This window comes from Ammospiza caudacuta, chromosome 4 (assembly GCF_027887145.1).
Source record: "Ammospiza caudacuta isolate bAmmCau1 chromosome 4, bAmmCau1.pri, whole genome shotgun sequence".
NCBI classification, from domain to species: domain Eukaryota; kingdom Metazoa; phylum Chordata; class Aves; order Passeriformes; family Passerellidae; genus Ammospiza; species Ammospiza caudacuta.
This window is the reverse complement of record NC_080596.1, coordinates 48,221,369-48,237,230: the sequence shown is the minus strand read 5'-3', so window position 1 is coordinate 48,237,230 and position 15,862 is coordinate 48,221,369. Positions and strand designations below refer to the sequence as shown.

General features: G+C 39.3%; 1 protein-coding gene across 5 annotated transcripts in view; it reads right to left on the bottom strand.

Annotated features, from left to right (window-relative positions):
* Positions 1-4,476: 4,476 nt before the first annotated feature.
* Positions 4,477-15,862, bottom strand: part of MTUS1 (microtubule associated scaffold protein 1) — a 116,006-nt gene continuing 104,620 nt past the window's right edge. For all 5 annotated transcript variants that reach the window (XM_058802921.1, XM_058802922.1, XM_058802924.1 and 2 more), the window contains 7 exons: positions 11,714-11,928; positions 11,102-11,207; positions 10,041-10,114; positions 9,841-9,936; positions 7,248-7,364; positions 5,956-6,053; positions 4,477-5,155 (listed from right to left, as the gene is read on the bottom strand). In XM_058802921.1, coding sequence (XP_058658904.1) covers positions 4,939-5,155; positions 5,956-6,053; positions 7,248-7,364; positions 9,841-9,936; positions 10,041-10,114; positions 11,102-11,207; positions 11,714-11,928 — 923 coding nt within the window. In that variant the 3' untranslated portion in view covers positions 4,477-4,938. The remainder of the gene's footprint in view (positions 5,156-5,955; positions 6,054-7,247; positions 7,365-9,840; positions 9,937-10,040; positions 10,115-11,101; positions 11,208-11,713; positions 11,929-15,862) is intronic.

The window sequence follows — 15,862 nt, the reverse complement described above, 5'->3', positions numbered from 1 at the left end:
TGGATAAATAAGCCACTGTTTTTCTCACCCTGGGTTCAGTTACCAGTACAAAGAAAGAGCTTGCCAGAGGAGAAGAACTTGATAACAACATTGTTGGACATTTTGGCAATGTTTGGTTTTTTTCTTAGTCTCAAGCACCATCTTTATGTGGGCTAGAACTTTAAATACAAATCCACTCCTTAGTAGTGAAATGACAAAAAACATTTAATGCAAGCCATGTTACTTACAAGGCAAGTGAAAACCAGCTTATTCTGAACAGACAAGGAAGCAAAGCAGGAGCTGGTCCCTTGGTCACACACTTCCCTCTGTTTCAGCCTGGGTTTGGAATTCCTGAAACTTTCTTCTGCTGAAGGCCTGAGGTAGCCCTGTGCTCCAGCTAATTCAGACCTTTGAGCAGATGTGTGCAGCACTGTTTGGAATAGTGGCAGCTCTAAGTGCTAATGTAGAAATGGCAGCTTCCCAATAAAATCAATGATCTGATTAGTAGAGTAGCTAATGAAAACATTAGGCAAGTTTGCTGAATGCCTTTTCTTCAGCATGCAGGAACCTAAACCAGTTTAACTGATAAGAGAAATACCCCCATGGTAAAGGCTGAAATGGTTCCATGCAGGTCTCGTGTAATAGCCTACATGGGGAACATTCCCCAGGAACTTTTTTTTATCTCTGGCCTCTGAAAATAGCTAAAAAAAAAATTAAAACAGCATGCAATAGAACTGACTTTGAAGGTGTAAGAGGTGAGGTTAATCTGTTAAAATGTGTCAACAACATTACACTGTAATCCAAAGGACTAAGTAGGTTATACAATTTCATAGTAATACCTATAAAGGGTCTTGTACTATTTTTTTTAGGGAAAAGTGTCCTTGTATCATGTGTTTTTTTTTATTCTGACCAAATTAACAATCTTTGACCTTCTAGATGAGGCTGTGCAATGTGTTAATTCCTTTTTAGCATTTTCACTCCTCAGAACAATATCTGTCCCTTTGAACTAAAGGAGTTGTGCCAGCTTTTTGAATTTCAAAGTGCATTTGAGCCTGTAATTCAACAATTTATTTCCTTCTCAAAGTATCTGGGAAGTGGGAGATCATGTCACCTGCCCACCCTTGTTCAACAGCACAGTGGAGGCATCACTTCCTTGGTGACAGTTTGGGCAGGAGAAGATGGTGGAATTCCATTGCTTGAGTGGTGCCCTGGGGTGTAGTGGTTATGCCTAACCATCATGTGCAGGTCTCAAGACTGATACAGAAGTAGAGCCTCTAAGGAAGAGTTTTGGTGGGTGTTACATCATTTCTGTCCTTGTCCTCCCACCAAGAATGAGAATAATTCTTGTAATTGAAAACTATGAGAATTCTTTTACTATGTATTTTACACAGTTTTTATTTTACCAAAAGCCTCTTGGGCAGAGCTGATGTTACATTAATCAGTTTATTGCACATTTCCACCTAAATGAACAGTGACAGGGGAAAGGAATGAGGCCTGGAAAATAAAATGTGACTTGTCAAAGTTACATGCCTAAAGCTGCTAGTGCTGTTATTTCCATTTCCATACCTGTGTCACTGCTCTTCTAAGGCAAGGCAGCAGCAGTGGTCAGAAGGTATTTTTTTCTTCAGGGTTCAGTGGTTATCCCAACTTTATAATGACCTTTTTAGCTGCAGCTCAGCCCTAAATGATTTCCTGGCTGTCAGACAAGATCAGTGGTTGGTTACTGTCCAGAAGGAATTTCATGCATGAATTGCATGACACCAGTTTACATGGAAGTGTCTTTGGTGTTAGCAATGAGAAACATCAAGACTTTACTTAGCTCAAGGAAATGATTCACATCAACTTTTATAAAAAATACAGTACAACTCATACAATTACCTTTAGAGAAAAGCATTGAAGGTGAACCATACTATGAATACTATGAATGGTAACAAATTATGTGGTTCAGCTGTTAAATGTCACCATAGCTTCCTCTGAAACCCATCATTAGAGTTGGAACTGTGAAGTTGGAGAGTAAAGTTGGATATCTGAAGAAAATCACTTGTTCAATTGCTTGACCTTTGGCTTATGATGATGAGCAGGTTTCTAACTTTTCCTGAAGAAACCTTATGCTAAAGAAAAAAAACCCCAAATATGTAAAAGTTACCGGATTGAACAAAGTCTTTACTAACACATGGTACTTAAGTTAAAGCTTGAAATACTAATACTCAAACAGAGAAAAACATTGAAACGGTATTTACAGATTAGCAGAATTATTTAATTCTTTGACACCAACAGGACAAATGCTAAACAGGTATTTCTGTAATCTGATTTCTACACATAAGCAGCCTTCATTTCTTCATAAAAGCATTAAAGAGTCTACTTGCAATCAGTTTAGACATGAAGAGTCACCTGTGGAGGTAAATTATCAACAAATTAACAGTCTTTGTATTATCCACTATACCATACTTACTTTTCTTGTAGGGCAGCCTGGAAAAGCTTTCCCTGCTCTTGGTACAGAAAAGGCTATGCCATATTTAACCTTCAAACATCTGTGTGCACTCTGCTTGCATGTTTTATTTGAGGCATTACACTGCAACTGAAGTAATAAAGTTCTTACTGGTGGCTAGGTAAGTGTCCTTGTGACAGGACCTGTTACACTGCTGACCTCTAACTGGGGCTTTTCTCACCCACAGAATGTTCTGAAGAATCACAAGCAGCCTCCATAGATCTCCTACCTACCCACAGCTAGGCAGGTACCTACCCTACCCATATATCTTCTACCCATACATCTAAGTGGAGGAACAAGGGGAAATTCTTTAAGGATAGCTGAATAATTTGTGCCATGAAGCTTCACCATTGTGGTTTTGCTGTGCAGAGCAGATACCAAGAGTTCTTAGTAAATGGAAAAATGCTCCTCCTTAGATTAAAGATCCTTTGACTAACATAAGCAGAAGAAAAATCCTTCAGTTGGTAGAAAATATTTATTGTAAAGCATTCAGCTCAAATACATGCAATCAAATCTCTTTGACCGTAGAAAATAAGAATGTTCTGAGACATACTTAAAGCCAAGTTGTAGCTAACATAGGATTTTCATAGTCAAATTTGAACCTCCTAGTAAACATTTTAAGTACTGACACCACTAATGAGTGGTATGTACAGTGCCCTAGAAAGGCTTAACAGAAAGCATAATGTTCCCTAGAAATGGCACACTTAACTTGTACATTATGAGAGGTTTAAGTAAATTTAATGGTGAAAGAGTCAATCACAAGTTTAAATATATTACAAATTTACTTCCTGTATGAGCACTGTTAACAGTGTTGTTTCTATGTCTGTGTTCCTCATTATTAGCCAAGATTTTGCAAGTCTTAGGTAAAATACTTTGAAGTGGTTCTCCAGTTGAGTTCCCTAAATGCTTTCCCATGCCCTTGGATTCTTGTCCCCAAGCTACTGAAAAAGTCAGGGAAACTCAGCCAGCTACCAGCATTAGCTAACCAGCCGTGTAACAATGTCGTGGCCCTGCTGTGAAGCCCAAGCTACTCTAAGCATCAGTAGTATTTTCTAAGACTAATCTGAAGCTGAACCTGTTTTAGTAGGTACAGAGCAGTCATCTTAAACAGGTCTGATCAAGGGTGGAGCAAGGCTATCCAATTACCCTGCTGAAGCCGAAACTCAGCATGTGGTATTTCCAGAAATGCTGGCACTCTCATCCTCCAGTTCCAGCAGCCAGGACAACTTTTTCCCCTACTCTACAGAATGTCTTGAACAGGATTTTTCACCTGATGAACTGTCAAAACACCAATATCCTGCAGTCTAAGAGGGAAAGTATGGCAGAATTAGCAAGGTAAACTACACAGATCCCACCTCATCCTCAGGTGAATTTAGCCAACCCTGAGGAAAGTTAATACAAATGCTAATGCTTAAAAAGGCAAGGTGTGTCACCAGCTACATTGGAATTCACAAATTACTTAATCTTCTTGAGAACTGAATTAAGAGTGCACCTAGTTACAATTACTACATTTCTCTGGCTTTCAAATCTACATCTTGTTTATCCTCAGGAACAGACATGCTATTTTGGGGAAATCAGTGCCTCCTTTTCAGCAGGTAAGATGCCAGGTCTAGACTTCTAAACTTGCCACTCAGCTAAGAACTTCTGACCTTTAGGGGCTACTGTGGTTCTGACTACAACCCTGTTGACTTGAAATCCAAAATCCATTGCACTCCGCAAAAAAAGTCCTCATAAATGGCAGAGTTGTGCACGGACATGAAACCAAGAACCCATGCAAAATATGGCTGCAATTCAATTTGGTTTTAAAATGAATTCAAAGTTGCATACTCGGTTGGCCAAGACTCTAATAAAGTCAGTTGACAGAGGTCTTCATGGCATTTTTTTACCAGCCAGAATGATGAAGGAAATTACCTTGCAGTACTAGTGGCAGTTTTTCCTCATTCCCAGGCAAGTGTACTCTGTTAAGCATGCATACTGAGAGCAGTACCAAGGAAGTACATGTCAATGTATAGGCTTCAGCTTTTATCCTTTATTACGTACACAGCAAAGAAGGCAGCATTAGACACACGCACAGTGTGTTACACCCACTCCATCCACAGCACACGCACACGCACACAGACAGCCTTAAAAAAGTGTCGGTGATAAGGAACATATTATAAAGGTTGTGATCTTTATCTCTAAGCCCCTGAGCTTCTTCTTATGGTTAGGTGAAAAGGCAACAAACAAGTCTTTCCTTGCTCTATAAGTGCTTTGTGCAACGATGTCCATAGAGGTCACAAGTCAATTTTTGGGAGGAGTGAATGTCTTACTCCCATATTCACAGTCTCCTATCGCTGTTTTTGCAACACATAGTTTCCAGTTATGTTCAGTTGTCATAGGCGGCTAATATAGCTCTTGCTCCTGTGATTAAAGTTAGGAAAGGTTCTGCAGATCAGAAATGAAATGCAGGCCCCTCTTTCTCTCAAGAGATGTCATCTTGGTGACACTGCAGGACTAGAGAAGTTACCAGAATTTCGTGGGGATTGAAGAGGCACAGATGAAGAACTGGGAGACAGTTTTCTTGGGCTGCATAGATCACCATTGTGCAACTTCCACAAAAGTTCTTCATTTTCCATTGACAGACGTTTGTTTACTTTTGATTCTTTCTCTAGTGACTCCTGTAAAACAGCTTGCTCTGTAGAAAGTTGCCTGCAAATGGAAGATTTACATCAGAACACATAACCCAACTTGGAGGCTGCAGTATTAAAACTTAAAGAAAGGTTTGAAAGTGCATAAGCCTTTGCTTGGCTCACAACTGAATTCCAGCTTTAATTGGAGGACTGACCATGTTCTCATTCTAGCTATATTTAAACTGGTAGCTTACAGAAAGCAGGAGAAAGTCCCAGTAAGAAACATCCCCAAGGACCAGAAAAAGCATCAGAAAAGTAAGGCTTAAAACAACATGTGCTTTTAAACACCTGTGCTGGAGCCTTTGGGTCTTGTTGCAGGCTCAGCTCAACATGGAAGCTACAGATTTCTTTACACCAGAAGAGTCTGGCCATCCATTTAAGCAACCGCTAGGAGGAGCTCAGACCTGTTTTATTCATGTTAAATATTACTGTTACTGCTAAATAAACCACACTGATCGAAACTGGGGACAAATCACTCACTGAAGTGGTTATAAGTATGACCTAAGTCTAGCTTACAAGCCAGTAGTACTTAAAAAGGTCAATCTTTGTATGATGGTATTTCTGAGTTGCTTTTTCTTCCCTAAAATACTGGAGTACTAAGAACATACTAAACATTTATTCCCTTTCAAAATGTTCCTGCTTGTTAACTGTACAAAGGAATGCACATTTGTAGAGATACAAGTGGGGAAGAAATGGATGTGTTCTTTCACAGAGTACTAAAAAATTGCATTCACCAATACTTCAAGAGAATTTTCTTTCTTGTCACAGGAACCCCTTCCCCCTGATTAAAGGCATCTAAATGTTCGCAGATATTTTCACCTTGAAAGCTCCATGTGTTTGTCCATCCGAGCTTTTAATTCTTCATTTTCTTGCTGAACCTTCTTTAATTTATCCATTAAGATGGTGTTGTTCTCCACCTTGGAAAGAAGGTCACAATTTGAAATAAAACCCATACGTGCACTCTTCAAGCTTCTGACTGAGCTATCAGAGATGTTGGCAATCTGGAGTTTGCAGAGCTTGTTACAGTACACACAAAAACATCCTACTTAGCTTATCCCTGCATAACACTGGCACTTGGCCACTTGTGCTGATGAGATGCCAACAAGGAGGATTGCTGTTAACCAGCACATTCCAGTAATTTCTGCCAGTGATGGGCAGTTTTAGACACTGTAGTACCTTACTAGACAGAAGACTGTCTAGAAATAACATGACAAATTCAAGAGTTCCCCTGATAAACAGCTTTCCTATTGCTCTTCTGATTCCACATCACTGCTGGAGGACATTATAAAAATAAAAGGAAAAACTGATTAAGTGGTTGCATGGTCCAAGGCCTTTTACACTGAGGCCAATGTCTGTTGGAAAAGATGAAGGTTTGCTAGCAATTTGCCAGTAATTGCAGACTAGAGTAACATACACTGCTGCACAATACTGAACAACTGACATCAATGTGTTCCTTTGTGTCCAAACCTCTTTCTATACTTCCTCATTAAAGTCTTGCTTAAGCAAATATTACAACAGTGTTCAAAGGCCCCACCCAGGAGGAGGACCCTGTCCTGTCACAAATAACAGCGTGCTAAGGGATTACAAGTCCTGCCTCTGAAATTGAATTTTCATGTGGAATTACACACAGGTCAAAGAGACAGTCACACAGCTAAACAAACAGCTTAACAGGTAAAATGACTGGCCTAAGCTAATCAAGACTTACTCCACTTCATATCTGATCCCTTCTTGTTAAATTAGGATCATTTCCTTCCTAATGTATTCCTGACAATGCAATCTATCTTCCATACCACTTGAGCAATGTAGCAGGTAAGGATTCTGTTCTTTAGGGGAAGAGGCTCCCAGATAACTGTACTAACAGCAATAGTTATGCAAACCAGCAGTTGTCTTAAGACGTTAAAAGGTCATTTAGAGCATCGGGTCTTTTTTTTTTGCCTCTTGATATATATCCCAACACTGTACCTGCAATGTGAGCATGTCCCATCAGGAATTCCTGTTTCCTTTTAAACAAAAACTATTAATTCTTGCATGTAAGTCTGTCCAGCCAAGTTCATTATAGGAACACAAGTCAGAGACACAGCCCCAGCATGCCAGACCCAAGGAATGCTCACCAGCTTTTCCATCTTCATTAGCTTTATGTCCTGCTGATGGAGTTTCTCATTCTTGATTTCCAACACTGCTTTCAAACTTTCCAGCTCCTGTTCCAGGTACATAATCTGTGGGTTTTTCTGAAAGATTGCCAGAGAGTTTGCTTAGTACCCTGAATTTCAGGAATAATTTAGATGTTTCTCTGCTATTCTGAAAAAAACAAGGAAATAATTACAGTAACGAGTTATTTGTTCTAAGTGAAATCAAGTCAAACACTAGAATAAATAACAAGATCTGATATCACTTTCCTCTTGTTTTTTGTTTGTCCTTCAGGGTAGGTGGACAGTTGCAGTTGCTTCATCAGAAGTTGTTCAGAAAACACTTAATGCACAGACATGAAAAACCCTTGTGAATCAAAGGAAGGCATGAATGCTGTCACAGCAAAACTTGTTTCACAGGAGTGCCCAAAGGCCTTAAGGCTAGGAGTTCCAAAATTTATTTCATATTACTCATAACCCATCCCAAGAGATAATTAGAGTAAACATTTGAAGAGTTTTCAGGCACTGGAATACTTAAAAAAAGCACCAGAAGTTTAAGTTCTGAACTTGACTGTAGCTTATGTTCCCTGGTTTGAGTCTGAAAGTAGCTGGCCCATAAGCAGAAATTGAAAGTTTTCAGCTTTATCTTCTTCTGAAGCCTGAAAATGCAACTATACGTAAAAATTTTGCCCTGGTACACATCCATAACTTATCTACAATATAGCAAGTTAGGACTTTTTTATTTTTCCTTTTTGTGTTGTGTTCTGGGAGGTGGAAGGGAGATCAGGAGGAGGCCGCAGCAGGGTAAGATGTGGCTGCCTCAAGGACCTGTTTTCCAGAGTAAGAAACCATTCAAACACTGCAGAGTTAAACAGATTGCATTTCAAGGCAGTTACAGCCAAAAAAAGGGAAAATAGAGCAAGTCTGAGTCCACTTCCAGATAGTGAGAATGGAACATGAGCTGAACTCAATCAATGATTAAGCATGTTGTGTAACTAAGTTTATCTTCAAAATCAAACAAAACTTGTTTCAGTGCATTTGGGTAAGAACACAGGTGCACTGCACTGAGTAACAGCTTCACTGCCACACCACAAACCTCGGACAGGAGGGCAATGCCTGCAGCCTTGTGGGGTGTGGGCCCACAAGCACAGGGCCAGCACATGTCACAAGTAATAGGGGCTCCAACACCTAGGTCATTCTCCTGCTTGTTTTTAAGGCCTGCTGCAGTAGTGGTTCTTGTTTAGCTTTTGATAAGTCAGTGTGAGGGTGAAGCATGCTGTGCTGCCTCAGTGAAGGCAGCAGACAATCTGTTCCTGTTTTGTGACTTTAACATGAAATCTAGCAGCTAACAAGGAAAGCAATCCTGAAAAGTTGAAATGTTACAGTATGTTCAATATTCACTTTATTTTCTTTCTCTCAAGTCCAGGGGTCTTAAAATGTGTTTTTAAAGTCAATTCTGAGCCCCCACATCAGCTACTCAGAGGAGAACACACAGGCAAATAAAAAGACTGAAAGGCCTACCTCTTTTAGCAAAAACCTGGGAATACCAAGTGACACTACCTACATGATACCAGAGAGGTGGAAATTCATCTCTCTCTTCAAAGGGTTATTGGGAGTTCCAATACTGCAGAATTTGTGCTTAGTACAGAAGAGTATGCTGAGTCAAACTGGTGCTTTTCCAAAGACAAGTCTCAAGCTTATCATGCATCTTATGCTGCCAGGAAAGCACAAAGCACATTTGCAGCTATGTAAAGGCACTTGACTATTGCTCCTTTAATTTAAGCAACATCTGAGTGTGCCTGTAGAATTACAGCTCAAACTCCTGCTGCCACAGCAACACATTGTGGTTGCAGATTCTTCTTGTGGCAGCTCTGTCCTGCCACTAGAATAAGCAATAAGAGAAAACAATACAGAACAAATTCCAGGAAAACTAGGGCAACTTCCACTAGAGGCATCCTAAGTGAGGCCTGGAATTCACATGGAATTTCTTTGTGGAATAAACAATACCACTGGTATTCCATTTACTTCTGAGTAACCAGAAAGATAAGCATGTTTGTGTCTAAGCCCCACCACCCAGTGCATAAAAAAACTCTCAGAACACATTTCTCTCCCAGAAGCATCAGAGGCAACAGCCTTGGGAGGAAAGGCAGGACAAAATAAAAGTTTCTTTGAAGGATAAATCAGCAAAAAGTAAGAATCAATATTTGAATAAATGCATTAGAAATGACCTTTGCAGTAGTGATTCAAGCCCACATTGATCATAGCACTGGTACAACAGTTACTGACTGTGCACAAAAATGCTGTGGGTACAACTCCTGTACACACATGGGTCTTCAGTTCAGCTTAGGTAGGCTATTAGTTACACCTCTGACTTAGATACTCAACAGCTTTATAGAATTATAATGGTAAAGTTAATATACAGCATCACAGTGCTTGTGAAAAACGTCTGGCTGATGAGTAATATTTTTTTGTAAATGGCTAAGTATGGGACCCCTGTCAGGCTTCATTGCAAATATGCAATAAAATAAACCCAGGCAAGATCTGTTCATCCACATTACTGTGGAAGATCAAGACTTACGAGATTGGCTTTTTCTTTGGCTATTTGTTTTTGTTCTTCTAATTTCAGCTTCTCACTCAGAGAGTTGTTTTCACTTTTTAGTTCATCGATTTTTTTCTGAAATGTAAATATATTGTATCATTAGGCCAAGAATTCAGTGCATATATCCAAACTGCTTTTCAAGTTTTAAACTGTTGCAATGAACCCAGCCCTTAACAAACCTCCAGCAACTCCTGCTTCTCTTTAAAGGAATCTTCAAGCGACTTCCTTTCAGATTCATGGGTACTCTTGAGCTCTAAAACAAATTATTTTTGCAGATTTTTAATACCACATAAGACATGAAAATTCTTTTTGAAAGTAAACAGCTTGAAGAGCCAGCCTACAAATATATGCATACATACAGCTGATGGCAACACAGAACATTTATCATTAACTGATGGAAAGCATTTATGAAGGATCAGATTTATTCCCACTTCAGATTTGCTGATTGTCCCCTCACATATCCATTTCATTAGCAAACAGCCTGTCAGTTTTGGGAACATTCATCTGCATGCAACAAATGGGTTTACTAAGCACAGGTCACATCTGACACAAGTTGAGTTTATGGAAGGAAACAAAGCAAAAATTGAAATTGTTGAAATTGAAACTTCTAAAAAAACATTTATTTTCCTACTTTGGATGCTATGCAGAGGAGTTTGCTCTTTGAAAGCAATAAAAACATGACCAGTCTTCAAGACAAAAACGTATCACTGAAAACTTAGCTCTCAAGTGGAGTGGAAGGAGTATGGAAATCATCATCCCTTAAATCAATGAGACACAATATCATTTAAACCTGAGCATGTCACCATCTCCTCCCTGAAAAACACCTCTGCCACAGTGTACAGTACGCAGTGTAGGATATTTCTTAATATATCCATGTCATTATGGAAAGCACACAACCCTACTCATCCTCATTTTCAGTTCTGAGGTGCTCCTTACAGAATCAGGGGGTGGGAGGAATTATTCCATCACTTGAGATTTTGAGGGCAGTTCAGGTGTCTTTTACTGCAAGAAAAAGTCACTTTCACTCAAACTATTTACAAAGTTTCATTCAGCTACAATTGGATCATGGTTTTTGCTGTATGTAAAATAAGACTTGTCAGTTCCGACGGAAGGAGTTCAGCCAATGTTTTTAAACATTACACAGAGAACAGCAAAGGGGACACAATGATCAAAACACCTGAATACTTTTGTTTGTGACTAGCAGTACTGTAGCATATGTACTTAAATACAAAATACTTGCCTGAAAAAGAGAATTCATACTCCTTTTTCAGCTCCTCTACTTTTTCTGAGTGCCTGTTTTCCAGTTCCAGCTTAAAGCTTTCATGTGTGGTATTTAAATTGTCCACCTGCAATATGACAACATGATTTTTCTCCCCTTACATGTATCAACTTAACCCTTGTTTAAAGCATTGTTTCAATGGCTTCATGTACTATGTCAAGTATATTTAAAATGGTCAAAAGAAGCTAAGCCATGTACAAGGCTTAATAAATGAGAATGATGCCTTACAGTTTACCACTACCAGAGTAAAACACGTGCATCTCTCACAAGCACAGAGTTGCAAAGCAAGGTCAGAGGGCAGGTCTTTTTCTAGAAATCTTAAAACTCAAGCTGACCCAAATAGCCCATGGATCTCTAGAAATAACTTAAGCTGGCAGAACACAACCAATCTCCACCACATTTAAACATAAGCCCAAGATCTGTATAGCTTAGTGTGGTAGTATTTTTTATTGCTGCAATGAAGTGGAATTTCACATTAAATAACTGTTATTAGCAAAACCCAGGATTCTCTGAAGGCTCATTTGTAGCAGAAAGCAGTTGCTAGAGAACTTTTCTACTTTGAGTGTTACAAACCTGCTCCTGGAGTTGGGCTTTATACTTTTCAGCTTCCTCAATGCAGATACTTCGGAGTTTCTCACATTCTGCAGTGTAAAACTGTTTAAGCTTCTCCTCCACCTCAGCTAAGTCATCATTATGTTTCTGGTTTAACTTCTGCAAATACCCTTCATAAGCAATTTGCAGTTCATTCCTGTCTCTTTCCAATTTCTCACAAGCTGCAGAAGTGGTTACTGAAGATGTCAAAAGAAAAAAAAGAAAAGAAAAAGAAAAGAATTGGATCAAGTTCAATACAAAAGTCACATCTTCATTTACAGGTATTAAAAACAGTGAACACATTACACAGCAGCATGGTTATATACAAAGACAAATATGATTTATCCATTAAATGTGTGCCTCCAAGGACACATGAACAGATCTTAACAAAACTATCAAATTCCATCTTTCTTAGGCTGAGAATGAATTGAACCCAGCTAAGCCAGGAGCCCACATAAAAAGCACAAGGGGGACAGATTGACACGACATGGAAGGAGGAATGTCTCATGAGGGACACTGAAGAGCTCCAATAAAAAAATTAATTGTATTTGCTACTTTACCTTATTTGATCCCATTCAGTAGAATATCTGTCAGAGTACTTCACTTTTTGACATAGAAACCACTTAGCTAAATTTGAAAGTCCTAATTTCCTGAAAACTGTATGTTTAATGACACCCATACTCAGACATACAGCAAAGAAGCAATTCTAGCTTGACATGGACCTGATACAGATCTGCCAATCTGAAAGGTACCCTGATGTGTTTATGCATGAGATATTTAAATATGCAAGACAGAAAATGGTTTTAGGCAAAAAGTGCAGAGTATTAAGAAAAGATAAATGCTCTGCAACTCTCTTTACGTCTGCATTAACACAGGTCTGCTAAGAAGGCTGCCTAAGTTTGTCTCCCCATATTTGCAGCTGCTTGAAAGGCAAAACAGAAGTTAGCAACTTGCATTTTTGAGTTTGAAATATAGATGCCCAAGTCCAGCCAGCCAGGCCTGAATGGGAGGAGTCATCCTCCTGCTGTTAATATGACTGCAGCAAATGCCTGATGCAGTTCCAGCTGCACCCAAAGCCTGGAAGCAAGGTGAAACAGCATCTCTAACCCAAGTGTGTGGTCACTGACCTTGTGCAAAACTGGTTCTATACAGACTCTATAGTGCTATGGTTTAAAATAAATTAGTCAGATGAGTGGCTGTTTAGGAGAAAAATCAACTAAAATGTTAACTTGATCCTCAAAGGCAGAAATCGTGCATGCATGCACTTCACAGCAGACTGGCACGCTGCCCAAAGAGTGTAAATATAAACTCTATGTAAAAGCATGGGAAGAGGCAAGGATTTCTGTACAGGCATACAGGAAATTCTCATCACAAGAGTGTTTGAACCTTAAGATAAATAAATTACAGTATCCTCAGGGACTGATTCCCAAAGTAGTAATGGGTCAGCTGAAGGGAAAGCACCCTGCCCCAGCGGAGTGCCTCAAGTTACACGTGTCTTACTCTTTTTTGCTACAGCTCATTAAAAGCATGTGAGTAACTTGATGGATTATATTCTTTTAAGGGAACTGAAAATAATCTTGGCCCTGCCACCATCACTTGGAACCTGCAGTGGAACTAGAAAGTGTTAAGAGAGTGAGCTGTACTGCATGGAAATCAATCTACATGTGTGTCTACCTGAATTAGGCTTAGCAGCAAGCTTAGCTATGCTGGATCTGTGCAAAGGATGTGCTGATCTGGACAGATTTAGGCCAAGCTCTTCATTCTCTGACTGGCAACGATGCAGCAGAGGCTCAACTGAAACCTACCACAACATTCTCTGCAACCCAAGCAGATTTCACAGTTTTTGCTACTTTCTGCAGCAGCACCAAAATAAATTTTTGCTCCCCTATCTTTATTTGTTTCAGAAACTTCTCTTACAAGTGCTCCCTTAGGGAAAGGGAAAAAAAATAAAATAGCTTTCACACTACTATATTGCAGTGGCACAAAGTTATTGAATATATATATACACTCTGCATTGCCACATTTTTGAAGAGGTAACACCATTGTTAGGGGACACTGTATGACAATGCCAAGAACCAGGCAGCGAGCCAAACGGAGGTGTTACACAGCCAACCACGTGCAGATGGAGCTGACCTTCTACAGCAGAGTAAGGGCATAGCTGAGAGGCAGGCAACTTGCATGGCTCAGTTGGGGTAACTGCAGCAAAATGCTTCAAATGACCCACTTCATTTATAACCAACAGAGGAAGAAGCATCAAATTCCTTATTTGCAAGGCCAGAGCTATTAATTTGCCTCCAGTTAGCCAGAGGAATTTGCTGCCTATCATTGCCTTATCTTTAAATGTCAGCACGCAGAGCTTCAGATGATGCAAAGCACTTCAGAAAAAAAGCAAATAGCAAACCACGCCTTTGTCAAAGAAAACAGACACATCAGTTCCCCTTCAGGCAGTTTGCAATTCAGATTTATGAGAGGACTAATGTTACAAAGGCAAACAAAAGACTTTTGAAACTTGCACTAGCAGTTCAAAGTTGTTACCATAAAGGTAACTTGGCCTCCACAAAGCTGGAGGCTGCAACGCTTCCTTGCACATCACAAGCCTGACTTATATCCCTGCCATCCAAACAAGAAGCAGAACTCCTACACAACCAGGGAGCTCCCAGTATCATGGTGGCGCAAGAAACTGACCGTGGTTTTTCCTGACTTCAGGAAAAACACCAACTAAAGAATTGTTAATTTGAAATTATGAGATGTCCCATAAACCAAAGCTTATCTAAATACTTGAGATTGAAATGGGTGCAGCAAGTATTTTGCACAGTCCTGTCCCTCTGCAGACTGAATCATGTATTTTACAACTGCTCTACTTTTTTTAAAGAAAGTTGCCTTTTTCATGATTTGTCCCAAATTCCTTAATTTGGCCATTTAGCCACTGGCTAACCAAAGCTGATTGCTGCTCAACTGAAGAGTAATCTCACTGAACTCATGCTAAACTTGGAAGAAAAATTGGTAACTGGAACATGTGTTTTTCCAGTAGCAAACACACAAATCTATTTCAACTTCTCGTCCACTTCAGAGATACCTGAAGTGCATACTTCATAGTTTTTGTACAGTACTACTGTGTTTCCTTTCTCTTCTTGAAGTGCTTTTCTCCACAATTCCACATCTTTAGAACACAAAACTTGAGCAAAAAAAGAAAAAAAAACAACAGGAAACAAATGGTCCAACAGCATTTCAGGGAAAAATCATGCCAGAGAGATGAACAGATGCACTATTTGTTTGTCTGTGAGGTTTGCTCCATTTTACCTGCAACACTAAACAGTTTTAAGGACAGTGTATATGGAATGCTATACTTGGCAGCCAGAAGCAATCTTTTCACTTCTTTATTCATATAGCACAGCCATTAATTCATTTTCCCCCTCCAAATATTAATATTTTTCCTCTACTTGGTTGTCCCACCCTCTCTTCCCAATCATACAACTTTCTCTCCCTGTATCAGTACAGCAGGGAGCAAGATTAATCTGTGGTTTTAGGCTTCTTAACACCTCTAATTATAAATGAAGAGCCTCATTCTTTTCCATTCAACTGTGACCTTTAGAAATCATGAAAAGTTTCTGAGATTTGCTAACAGCAAATCTTCAGAAATGCTGGTTTTGACATATAAAACAACCCTTTATTTGTAGTAGTTAACATCAGCCACTTGTATCTTGGGTATTTCACTACAAAGCTTTTTAAATGCCAAAATCATAAAACAAATACTTGCAAGAGCAGCATGGAGAATCAGGCACATGGCAACTCCCTGCATAGTGCAAGCACATCCAAACCACAGCAACAGTGGCTGCAGCTGAAGGAGAGAACTACAAAAATTGTCTTTGTATCTCCAAGAGAGCTATTTTGTATTTTCACTAAAAGTAGCCAAGAGATAAGACCTTACAAGTGTACATCTCCTTTCACTTTTTTTCCTTGCTCTAATTATAAAACCATCATCCAATACAGCCCTTATGGCTAAACTGCTTAGCTTAAACATGTTTCAATTTACATTCCCCTAAAGCTACCATAACCATAGATCTAAGATAAAATACAATGGATTTTTTTAACCCTGAATTAAATGGTTTGTAAACAATAGTTATCTTCATA